The sequence below is a fragment of the Chanos chanos genome, chromosome 3, assembly GCF_902362185.1.
Source record: "Chanos chanos chromosome 3, fChaCha1.1, whole genome shotgun sequence".
Taxonomy (NCBI): domain Eukaryota; kingdom Metazoa; phylum Chordata; class Actinopteri; order Gonorynchiformes; family Chanidae; genus Chanos; species Chanos chanos.
The window spans coordinates 9,771,078-9,783,528 of record NC_044497.1 but is presented as its reverse complement, the minus strand read 5'-3'; the positions used below and the strand labels follow the sequence as shown (position 1 = coordinate 9,783,528).

At 42.5% G+C, this 12,451-nt stretch overlaps 1 protein-coding gene across 2 annotated transcripts in view; it reads right to left on the bottom strand.

Annotated features, from left to right (window-relative positions):
• Positions 1-40: 40 nt before the first annotated feature.
• The window catches only part of prex2 (phosphatidylinositol-3,4,5-trisphosphate-dependent Rac exchange factor 2), an 81,973-nt gene continuing 69,562 nt past the window's right edge, over positions 41-12,451 (bottom strand). For both annotated transcript variants that reach the window (XM_030767451.1, XM_030767450.1), the window contains 5 exons: positions 9,786-9,852; positions 9,293-9,483; positions 4,495-4,597; positions 1,184-1,251; positions 41-150 (listed from right to left, as the gene is read on the bottom strand). In XM_030767451.1, coding sequence (XP_030623311.1) covers positions 105-150; positions 1,184-1,251; positions 4,495-4,597; positions 9,293-9,483; positions 9,786-9,852 — 475 coding nt within the window. In that variant the 3' untranslated portion in view covers positions 41-104. The remainder of the gene's footprint in view (positions 151-1,183; positions 1,252-4,494; positions 4,598-9,292; positions 9,484-9,785; positions 9,853-12,451) is intronic.

The following is a 12,451-nucleotide window of genomic DNA, read 5'->3' as shown; positions in this document are numbered from 1 at the left end:
GGGGGGCACAAGGCAAGAGCAGGTGTGTGTGGGTGGGTGTGTGTATGACTGGACATGTGGTTGGTTGGATGCAGACGCTTCAGTTCCACCCAGGCTACAAAAGTTCAGGGGTCACCATCCGGTGGTGGAGGTTGGCACAGCTTATACAATCTGCCCGATGAGAAGAAGAACAAACAGACACACACAGACACACACACACACACACACACACACACACACACACACACACACTCATTAGAACTTCTACAGCATTGCTGTGGTGTGTAGCTGTTCAACTCTATAGCCCTTTACCCATAAAGGCACATTGACAATGATTCACAGCAGAGAAACATGCACCACCACACCTCCATTGACTGTATATGTTACATTTTATGGACTATGTCAATGCAGTCTTATCTGGATTCCAGACTCCAGGGAAATGCATTGATCGGTAATTCAGAGCTTCTGTGGCAGCATCATTTATCCCAATTGCAGTGTGAAAACACTTAAGAGTGCAGCGACTTCTAATGCGGGTCAGTGGACCTGCTCTAACGATGCCCCATTTTCTCGTATTTGTGAATTTTACTAAAAGGTTCCAAAAAGGGTTGACTGTGTCCCAAACCCCTCTATTTCACACTCAACAAATCGTGACAGGTCTTATCTTGTATTGTCTGCTAAGGGTGGGAGACAGTTTAATCCCTGCTGTGGTTACATGTGTCTATGCGTAGGAACAGCTCGCGATCTCTCCTCCCTGTTAATCTACTGCAGCAGGTAGAGTGTGACAGTCCCTATCTCTCAAACATATACACACACACACACACACACACACACAGACTACATGCTCACTGCAAATGACTGTTTGTCCCTATTCCTGACTGCATAATTCTCTCTAAAAATTTAGTTTTTCATTTTTTTTAAATGGTGAAATTATGTCATCGAGAATACTGAACCTTTTTAGAGTATCATTAAAATGTAGTCAGGAACACTAAAACTTTATAATCCTTTTCAAATCTGTATATTCAATACATATTTTACTATGGTCTGGAGAAAGCCATGATTCAGGAATGCAGAGGTCTGGATGGTGTCATATCTCTTTATATGAGTGTGTGTGTGTGTGCGTGTGTGTGTGTGTGTTTGTGTGTATATATGGTGGGTATGAGGGGTTGTGGTTGAGGTTAATGGCATGAGGCCTCACTATGGTTACCTTGGCACTGAAGACGGGGTGCGGTCTCTCACTCCCAAGTTCTTGGCAGAATTTTGGACTCTTGCTCCCTAAATAAAGAAGCCATAATTATGAATTACACACAGGCCTGTCAGAATAGCTCTGGATAAAATTCTGCTACAAATGAACACAGACGTTCTCCTAAGTCCACAGGGGCACAGGGGAGGGATGAAAGGCTAGAACACAAATAACCATGAAGCTAACGTTAAGTCTGAGTGAAGACAGCCAAAAACACACAAAAAAAAACAGTGATAGGGATTACAGTGATTCTCCACTGAAGGGAAAAGTGCCACCATCACACAAAACGAGAAGGGTGTCAACAAGAAGTTAAGCTTGGATTATCGACTCTGTATTGTAGTAGTGACAAATGGGGATGAAATCTCATTGTATTTTTATTTAACACGCCAGCTGCCAAGTGAAATCAGTATTAGGGAGCTTTTTTAATTACTCCTCCGATTAGGTCATCGGTAGCTGAAGTACTTCAGCTATCCAGACCTCAACATATGGGTTGTACCTGACTGTTGTTAGATCATACATTTGGATTTAAAATAGAAAACTGTGTCAAAATCATCCACCGTCACCAAGACTGGAGAACTTCAGGCCACCATGTAGTTCACATGATTTAAATGAAGCCAACGCATTTCTGTCAATGCACCTAAACGTATGAGTTAGGAGCTTCATACTTCCCATCCTATGTCTCCTCTTGCACTGGCCTTGTCAGGTTTGTTAGATAGACTTGTTTGTGGGTAAAAACTAAGACATAAAACACGCTCTGTCATCATGGTGCTTCCCCTTTCTATAGCATGTGACATGAGTTATGACAGTACTCCATGTTACCCCTTACTGAATGAATCATTCCAGCCGAGCTTGTTTAATAGGCAGCATTTTTGCACACAGTGAGATACAATCAAGCCAAAATGACAACTAGCCACCTGTGCCACAGGAGAGGGGAATGAAAGTGTAAATCTTCAATGTTTCCTGAACATTAACAGCGTCTATAAATATCACATCCTGTTTGCCTCCGCGTCTAAGGTTGACTTAATAAAGTAAGCTTCACAGGTGGACCTATTCTCACTGGGTTTGTTTAGTGGTGGCAAGAAAAAAAAAGTGCTGCAGTTGCACTACTGTAGGTGTTTGGTGTGAAATTGTGAGAATGAATGCAGGGCTAGCATGGCAACGGGGGGTGGGGGGTGGGGGGTGGGGGGGGGCAATTTCAGCCACCTCTCATGCACAGATGCAGCAGGAGAAAAAGAGACAGGGCCAGGTTTCTACTCTTGATCACTTAACTGAGGAGGACCAGTACATGACTGACCAGCTCCTAAGTGCAATGCAGCCTGTCCCTTATCACATTCTGGGATAACATCAGCAATTATGGCATGAGAATCAGAGCCATTCATCCAAATCATTCCAAATCTAACCAGACAGCAAGAAAGATGTGCTTTGATGCCTTTCCAGAACTTTAAAGGACAAGGGCGTGGTTACTGGCACTCTCTGTACAGAGTCTAGAAAACACCACAGGAGATACCGGAGGAGCAGACGTTAAATACATTTCCAGCTAAGACTGATAATCTACCTTGAAATTGGTGATAAATTGCATGAGTTAGAGGAACATTCCAGACACACCGTGCAGTAGATCTGTCCGTGTTTAAATGACAATTTTTTTTTTTAAAGATACTTCTTAAGTTAATTTAACTGGAAGAGCAGAAACCAGCGGATCTATACATAGTTTTATCAGTGGTGTTTACAAATGAACACTAGCGAATGACAGTACATGCATTCATCCATCACCGTCCTTTTTACTGACTGCATGTCTCTACTAAGTTATGATAGATGAACGCTTCTAGATCATAGTGCAAGGTAGAGAGCATTTGGTGAATTAATGAATATCCAGCCGGGGGAGCTGTGGCAACAACCATTCATATTCATATTCATAAAATATTGTCTGAGTCAGAACACAAGGAGCCTTGGAGACATCCCTCCTGGCAGTATGGAACACAGAATAGCTAATTTGAGCATCATCCATTAGCCAAATTTAGCATGCACTGCAGCTAAACTGAAATTCATCACAAGTTTACTACTAACCTAATAGTCAAATCGGCTATGAGGCTTATCAGCATCGAGGGATTGTTAAACATCAAAATCAGCAATAAGCACAGTGTATACACACACACACACACACACACGCCCATTCCATATCCACGGAGAATTTTCCATAGTGATGATTCCCCTCATATCCACGCTTGCCTGCTTTTATATCAATGTTGTACCACCTTTCAAGGGCAAACAGCGTACCATGCAACCACTCTCTTGGCTCCTGGCCATGTCGCCACGCATTTTAACCCTCAACACTCAAGCCATGGCGGTCTTGGCCTTCCCTTACACAAGCCTACTGGTTCTTAATGATGTGTGGAAACGGAAGTGGGGGGGGGGAGTACATGTCATAGGAGTGTTTCTATGAAGGACACTTTAAACCAGTTGGAAAATATGTGCTGTGAGACTGCCATGCTCACTCTTTCCTCCAGCTCTAAGTTGAGAGATTGTATTCATAAAATTCTCTCCATTTTGTAAGCTCCTTCCTCTGCCCCGGTGCTCTGTTCGGAGGAAACTGCATAACCAGAGCAGGAGAGAGAGCAGGAAAGGTTTTCATTAACACTCACAAAGGGGGGAGAAATAAGAAACCATTTTAACTTTTTTTCATTTCTTCCAAACTGATTACACACATTTTTGACTGTGTCAGTTCAGCATCAAATAAACAGCACTTGGTGTTATTTTTGCAAAGGTAAATCACATTAAACTAATTAGGTCAGTAAAAATAGATGGAGGATTGGTTCAGAATGGTGATTGGTTGAGGTTATGTCAATGATACACACAAAATGGTGTGCACATCTAAATATTGAATTAATTGTGAATGAGGGTTATATATCTATGCTTTGTTACAGTCTCCCTGGAAATTAATCGTGATCGCAAACTTTTCAATAATGAACAGTGTTTACTCGATGTGTCCTTCTCAGGTCAGGAGACCTCTATGTCTAAATCTATTTAACAAGAAAAATTAAATTTGGATATGGATATGGAAAACATATTTGCCACAAGATACAGAAATTCACTTTCATGTCCTTGTATTTTGAATTTGTCGGAGTGGTAAGGAGAGAGGATCACAGAGATAGTGTAAAGAGCAGTGTAAAATGGAATATATGTAATATATGTAATATGCAAATGAACACAGTGTCACTCTGTTAGCGCGCTAGAGTTTTATTACGCTAGAATGTTCCGGCATAAGTCCATTACAGTACCTGTTTCCTCATGACGTCAGTGGCCTGCATGATACAGCGTGGTGGCAGCCCGTGATTTCTGGCCAACAAAATGGCTTGCTCCAGGGTCACACTCAGGGTACAGCTGGAGGACAGAAGAGGACAGAGAGGTTATCAGTCAGCACACACAAACGCACGCACACACACACACACACACACACCCAAGCAGTCCTCACGCTGTCTCTCAGCACACTTGACCTGACCCTTTTCACTCAACCTCTCGCGCTAAACTCAAACGGTAAATGCAGTTAATGAGGGGAGAAAATAAAGGATGTCGGTCATTCTGCAGAAACACCGTTAATATTTATTTCCACCAACGATCCGGTTAGAAGTCTCTGAGACTTCTGAGAAAAAAAAAAAAAAAAGACGTCAGAAGGCCAGCTCATTTGTCAAATTGATTCTGAGGAAAAAGCCAATGATTCATCCGTCTCTGTCGGTGACCTGCCAACACAGGGATGCGTCTGACCAGGCCAACCAAGCGTGACACACTCCTTCAAATTTACCGAGCATATGTCTAACATTCCCATTCCATTAACATTTAACAGACAGCCAAAGGACACGGCGCCTATACAGGGGTGTAGATGGGCCCATCTGGAAGAGAGTGTCGTTTTTTTAAGTGGATGATCCTCCAGGGGCAGACAGTAAACAACTCCTTCTAACCCTTTGAGGAGATCCGCAGCCCGTCCTCCGGGGACAGACAGGAGGGGGAAGCCAAGCGTGTCTGAATAGTAGGATAAGGGCTTGGTGAAGTGAGAGAGACTACGTGTCAATCAGGCCGCCGCGCGCTCTTCCCTCTTCCCGCTCACTTAACAACTTAACAACCCAGTTCTCAAGTCTGAGCAGATCCTCAAGACACTCTCTCTCACTTAAAACAGCTCAATACGGACAAATTGCCCGCGGCTTTGATCGCTTACTCAGCAGTCAGCGACAAGACGGTGCTTCACTAATTTGTGATACGTAAAAGTAATGAGATGAATGGTTAAAAAAAATGGACTTAATTATACAGTTCAAGGCTGTTATAAAACCAGCTGTGTTTGACACCAACCAATCCGTGCTACCGTCCCGGACTTTGCCGATCGCACTGCGACCCAACGGCATCGATGGAAAGTCATAAAGTCGACTTTTCCATTTCATTCCCAGAGACATAAAGGTGTCCAGATTCCCTCCATACCGCCTCACACAGGATGGACTCCCCACAGACGACGGTCACGAGCCTCTTCATGACCCCCACCAGAAACATCAGTCACTCTATCGGTGCCAAAACCCACCCGCCCTGGTCGAGAGCAGAAACGAAAAAAATGTTCCCATATTTCTGCTGTTATGGGTGCGAAGATTGTAGGGTTATAAAAGACTGAAATTTATGATATTTTTTCATCATGTAGAAAAAAAACAAATACACTTTTGATGGTTTCAGTTTTGTATCTGGTAGAAAGAACTGGTGTAGTCCTTTTAGTGTCAACATCAGCAAAGCATCCTTCAGTGCAACTCATTTAGCATAATATCTGGGATATTCCAAAAAACCAAAAAAAAAAAAAAAACCAAAAGAAAAAGTCAATGAAATGTCATCCTTCAGGAACAAACTCTTGGCATTCGCACAATGAACACAGTAAATCAATTTCTCATTCTGATTTATTATGTATGAAGGCAACAAAACCCGAGAAAAAAAAAAACCCTCTCATCAGACCGTGCCCGCATTATACTTCAGACATTCTGACACCTCGCTGACACTTTCTCACGTCGATACAGTCCAATTCAACAAACTGGGGGTCATTCCACTTCAAGGACACACTCTGTCACAACATAGCACAAGATACCGCCCCTGTCCCCAAAATTCTGCTGATACGTGCACTTGATCTATGTCATTCTGTTACACTCCCACCACACACACACACACACACACCAGCGTGTAAATCACGTGGAACTGAAAAGTCTCCGTCAAGGGCAGTGTGTAACCCCTCTAGGATAACACCACGCTATCGATCTTGGAGCCATTTACAGGTAATTGAACTACTGTTCCTCTCGACGTTGCTAGCCAGCGTTCGTCTAACATTATTTGAGCGTGTTACAATACATATATCCCTCAGAGGCTGACACTTTTTTGATTATTATCCTTGTTCTCTGCTTAATTGATATCCACTGTTTTTTGAAGCACCACACATTTACAACAGTGATCAGAGCCGCTGTGCAATTAGAGCAGAGAGAGAGAGAGAGAGAGAGAGCAGCCCAGGCAGGAGGTAATCTGTGCGGTGAGAAAATTAAGACAGAATTAATCCATAGCAATGATGCCTTAGGCAAGTATCATTTAAATGTATTTAGCCCTTTTCTATAATGTATGTGTTTTTTTAAAACGCAGCTGTCACACTGAGACACGTTTCCGGACCGTTCCGTTCAGCCGGCAGAGGGGAAAAAGCGTGTCTTAAAGAAAGACACCACGTGTTCTAAAGCCTACCGGGAGAGAGTGTGTGCATGCTACATGTGCCTAAGTGTCACGCTTTCTCCCCCTTTTGTGAGTGAGACTACTAAGAGATTGATTTATACAGGGCAGATTAAAACATTCAATTTGCTGACTCTATTACGCTGCTGTGAGGCTGGACAGAGAGAGGGAATGAAAGGGACAGCAGATGGAATGAATGTGTCCACTCAGGGTGCCCATATTAGCTGGTTGGACTAATTTTGGACGACTGCTTTGAAGGAGGTTTCACCATGGTTTAACATTACCTTTCTAAGAGGTATTCTACGCATGATGTTGCAGAGAGTGGGACCTGATGCTTAGCTAATAAAAGCGAGTTTTAGCGAATGGTAAGTTTCTTCACAGTATGGACGGCATCAGCAAATCTGTGTTCACCTTCAGCTAACACTGGCCCATTTCAAAGATCTTAGCCCGAGAACACAATTATGTGTTTTTAAAAGCTGAACTATATCATCAAAACATGATCAAAATGATATAAAAAAACATCGTCATCGTCCGCAAAGTATAACAGAAATTCGCAATGTCAGTCATAGCAAACTTCACAACATTTTTGCAGCTCATTCCAAAGTGTGGCAGATTGTCTAATTAGCAGAATGTATATTCTCTTTCTGTCAGTGTAATGGTATTTGTAAGGTTTCACAAAATGAGGAGTCATAGAGGGAAAAAAAAGTGAAGCATTGCATTGTGAATTGCTGATCCTCCGAAACTCACGCTTTCACTCTTATTAAACTTCACCCATCAGGCCAAGTAATCCAATCAATAGAGCAAACTCAAGCTGTTTCACTGATCAAGCATTTCTCCTATTACTCATTCACTGGCTCTGAAACCCGCATGGCTTCCATTCATCCGACACGGCTCCATACATTAACCTACTCAATCTCTAACTCTTTTTACCTCAAACATTTAACGACACATTCAAATGGAATGACTCAAATTATATGGCTTTGTGAATGCAGAATTTGCCGAATCAATCTTGCCAGATAAGGTAAAAATAGGTCTGATTTAGAGAGGGAAATCACTCTATATGTAAAGCCATACTTGATATTGCATCGTGTGGGATGTGCACTTCCAGAAAAACCACGGAGTAGAAAATCAAGCCAAATGAAGTATTTATCTCCAAATGAAAAGTGCTAAGGAAGTAAACAAAGCCCCAGATAGCTGCTGACATGACAGCTGGGAACACCAGGGCTGTCGCCTGGTCACCGGTGGGCTGTAATTGTGAAAGCATATGGCTACCTCAATACGGCAGAGAGAATACCATTTAATTTTTTTGCTTGTGTGTGCGTGTGGGCATGTGTGTGTGTGTGCGTGTGTGTGTGCGTGTGTGCGTGTGTGCGCATGTGATTGGTGTGCATGCATTTTTCAGAAGGGGAAAAAGGAAAATGAGATGTATACACAGGCTATGAATACTGTTGAAACAAATGGGTAAGGTATCTGAGCTCTGAGCTGAATGATGAATTGTGCTGTGGGATACATGTGAAAAATCTCTCCCCAAATGAGATGCTGTAAGTGGGGAGAGAAATGAAGCTGTCTAGGTCCTCAGAAAAAGGACCCGCTCTTACTGAAAGGCCATTTACCCATTACTAAAAATATTGAATGATGACTAATACATGAAAATGTATATTAATAGAAGGCCACATTAATAAGTCTCACTGAAAAGATCTGAGAGTTAATGAAAATTCATATAACTGATGAAAGCATTGAAGATTAGACAGGAAAAGAAAGAAAATACAGCCAGAAATTCATAGAGAAATAGGGGGGCGTAGGGTGTAATAAAAGGTAATACATTTCTTTCCGAACTGAAGAGAAAAGTTCAATGAAACAGAATGTTCAATTCTGTGACAGGTCAGAAGAAAAAGAAAGAAAGCGAAAGGAAAACAGTGAAAGAGAAAGACAGCGGGAGAAAGAGAGAAAGAAAAGACAAGTCTGTTATAGAAAGGCCACAGAAGAAACAACAAACAACATTAAAGCTGAGAAGACCAAAAAAAAAAAAAAAAAAAGGAAAGACCTGAGAGGAAAGGTGTTAAAGTGATGAGCATGACAGTAGAGGGGAATATTCCAGAGGGAGAGAGAGAGAGAACAGAGAACCACTTCATTTAGCCAGTCTGTTGTTGACTCATGAGCAAGAGAGTTCGTTTCTGTTCAGACTAAGAGGTATAGTTGAATATTGTAAGTGACTACGGTATGTGTGTGTGTTTGTCCGTGTGTGTGTGTGTGTGTGTCTGTCCGTGTGTGTATGTGCGCTTGTGTGTGTGCTTGTGTGTGTGTGTGTGTGTGTGTGTTTGAGTGCATAAGCGAGAGCAGACTGACCGGTGAACTCCGCTGTTACATATAACAATATGACAGGCTCCTAGGCGGTTGCTGAGCTCTGAGGCCACGGTGAGCAGTCCCACACCTGAAGCACCACACGCAGTGAACTGACACGCTGCTGTTCGCCTTGACGAGATAAAGCTCTCCATCAGCCTGTACAACTCCTCTACTGCATTCAGAGGACGCATCAGCTAACAGAGAGAGAGAGAGAGAGAGAGAAGGAAAGGGAATATTAAAAAACACCATTCCAATACTTCAATCCAAACTTCTCCAGACTGGAAAAAACGAGTTAAGTTTAAAACCAATTTCAAGGATAATACATGCTGATTTTCTAACAGCTAAACATACTTGGATCCCAGAGCCTGAAAAACACTGAGTGACTGCTCTAGCCCATCTACTCTGTCCAGCAAAAACATTCATTACCGATGGACTCACTTAAAGAGAGGAAATCCCTGATTCCACAGGAGATAGGAGAGAAGTGTCTGGCACATACCTTGTCTATAAAAGCAGCTTTAGGGGCAGAGCTCGGGGTCAGGTTGGATTTATCCAGATAGAAAGCCCTGTGGAGGATCAGAACAGTTATGTGAGAATAAGTTCTGTTCAACACATGAATGGACTCATGCACACACACGAACACACACACACACCCACACAAAAACACACACGCGCGCGCACACACACCGCCCACACGCACGCACGCACACACTCTTCCACAGAGAAAGGAGATAAAACCATCAATGTGAGAATATGAAGCTTGAGTGACTGCCCAGTGAGAGTCCTGGTCCTGGTCCTGGTCCTGTCCTAAAATGAAAGTTGACATATCTACTCTGGGAATCACTCCAAGTATAATCTACCAATGAATCAAACAGTCTGCAATACCACACACTGACACAGGGGGCAGGATGATCTCTCTGACTGATACACTAGTGTTAAATGGACTGAAAATAATTTGAAGGGCAGAGCGTCCAAGCTTAAGAGTAATAAGGGAGCCTACGCTCCCTTCCTATAGACTTGTGTGTGTCTCATAGCTTGTTGTTTAATGGTATACAACAATAGTGAACAGACAGCAAAAAGTCTAACAGTCATTCACAACAATGGAGAACTTGCCAAATATCATTTATGTCACCGACATTACACTACTGCAGAATTCCAGACAGATCGATGATAATTCAATATGTGCACAGTAGTGTTACAAGCGAGTGGTGTAGAAACACAGTCGTCAACTGAGAGTGGGTTATGTTCTGGAGTTTCTGACTGAGTGAATCTCCTTTTGTCCCGCTCATTATTCATGTGGTCTATTTGTGGAAATGTTCTCCAAACACAAAAAAGATGTTCCATCATCCGAGTGTGTTAAATGTGAAACATCTTATAGATTCAAATGCTACATATCACGTCAGTTTTTAATGAGAATGAAGACCAAGACATACCCACAAACCGACCGACTATTGTCTGCAAGCTACTCATTTAATATTAATGAGACACGTCTGATTCAATCACAAACAATGAGACACTGAACTATGATGCATTCAGAATTTATACTAAAAGATAATGCTCATGCACACACACGCACACGCACACACATTCACACACACATACACACACGCACAACTCTAAGTACAAACTGTGAGACGTCAAGTGATCAAAATACCCCGTGGTGTCCTCACAATGGAGTACTTTGACTTTAATGGAGTGCAGTCTTTTCATTTTGAATTATGCAAATTCACAGTTCAGAAACTGGGCACAAGTGAACAATTGAACTATTACATTCAGAATGTTTTTTTTTTCCCAAATCATCTAAATAATAAATAAATAAATAAATGTAATACCCCAGGCCATGCACTCAGGTTTCGGCCCCAGAAAAATGAACCACAGGCAGGCAATCACTTGCAGGCAATTTACAGGCAACCATTTGTACACCTATTCCACCCTGTCAAATAGCTCTCCAGTGTTTCGTCAGTTATTTTCTCCAACCGAGCATTCTTCTGTCGACCTCCCAGTGTAGTGCCAAATTACAGCGAACGGGTTCAAGTAAAAGGGGTTAGCAAAGTTTAACAAGGTTAACGAGGTTCAAGACTAGGTTACTGCTCAGAGGAAGTGACATATAAGAGGAGAACTGTACATTGCTTAGGTATGGACTTAATCATTTAAATTCCTGCTATAAATGGTTTGCAAGCTTATAAAGAGGCATGGGGTCCATAGCTAAAGGTACTGAATAATTTAAAAAGTAGGTGGGTTGTTTTGAGCATTTTCTTTTAATATTTCATTGTCTTGCAAGGGGCCGGTCTCCATAAGACAAGGCAGTGTGTGTGCAGTGAAAGCTCTCTCTCACCATAACCCATCAGATAAATCTAGCGGCAAAAGAACAGTGCACTCTGTAACGTACGGGGTAAGGTACATCGTCTATAAAGTTTTACTGTTTCGAGCTCCAGTCCGAAAGGAGACCGAGTCACATTCAGTATAAATGTTCTGAGCTGCGTTTTTCTACAGGTGGACGCCCTGCAGTCTCTGGATTGGATGTCCTTTTTGCACTGAGCACTTTTCAGAGCACAGGCTCATTCTGGTCTGATTAACATGTAGACATCAGGTCAGCCAGGCTAAAAATACTGAGAGTGGCTAGCACAGGAAGGCCTTCACAACCACAAGAGGATATGTCATCTGACTCATCTTTGAATATTTGATTTGGTCTGAAGTTAAAATTTATAACCTACAGGCCTAGAAATTCTGGCGTTTTATGACTTTTAAGCTGAAAGTGCCATAGCTACCATTGTTCATGGTGAAGATGTTTAAAACATGATATTCTCCCTTGGTGAGTGCAGTGTAGGAGTGCAATCTTCATATTCAAACACGCACACACACACACAAGTCGATACACCAAAGTCTAACAAGGTTCACACGCCACTGAATCAAGTGCTCAGGCATCTCCAGGCAGCCTGGTAGCACCAGACGGACCCAGTTCTACTGCACCGCGCTCCCATTGTCCATCTGTCAGCCCAGCCCTGTCCACCCTTAGCAGCAGCTGCCAATGGTGATACCTCCACTAGACTGCAGAACAAAACATCACCACCCTTTCAACTCTTTCAATGAGCTGTTTTTTTACTCTTTAACTCCCTCATTACAGTGCAGGTTTGGGATTAGTTTCCCACCAAAGCAGCCCCCCGC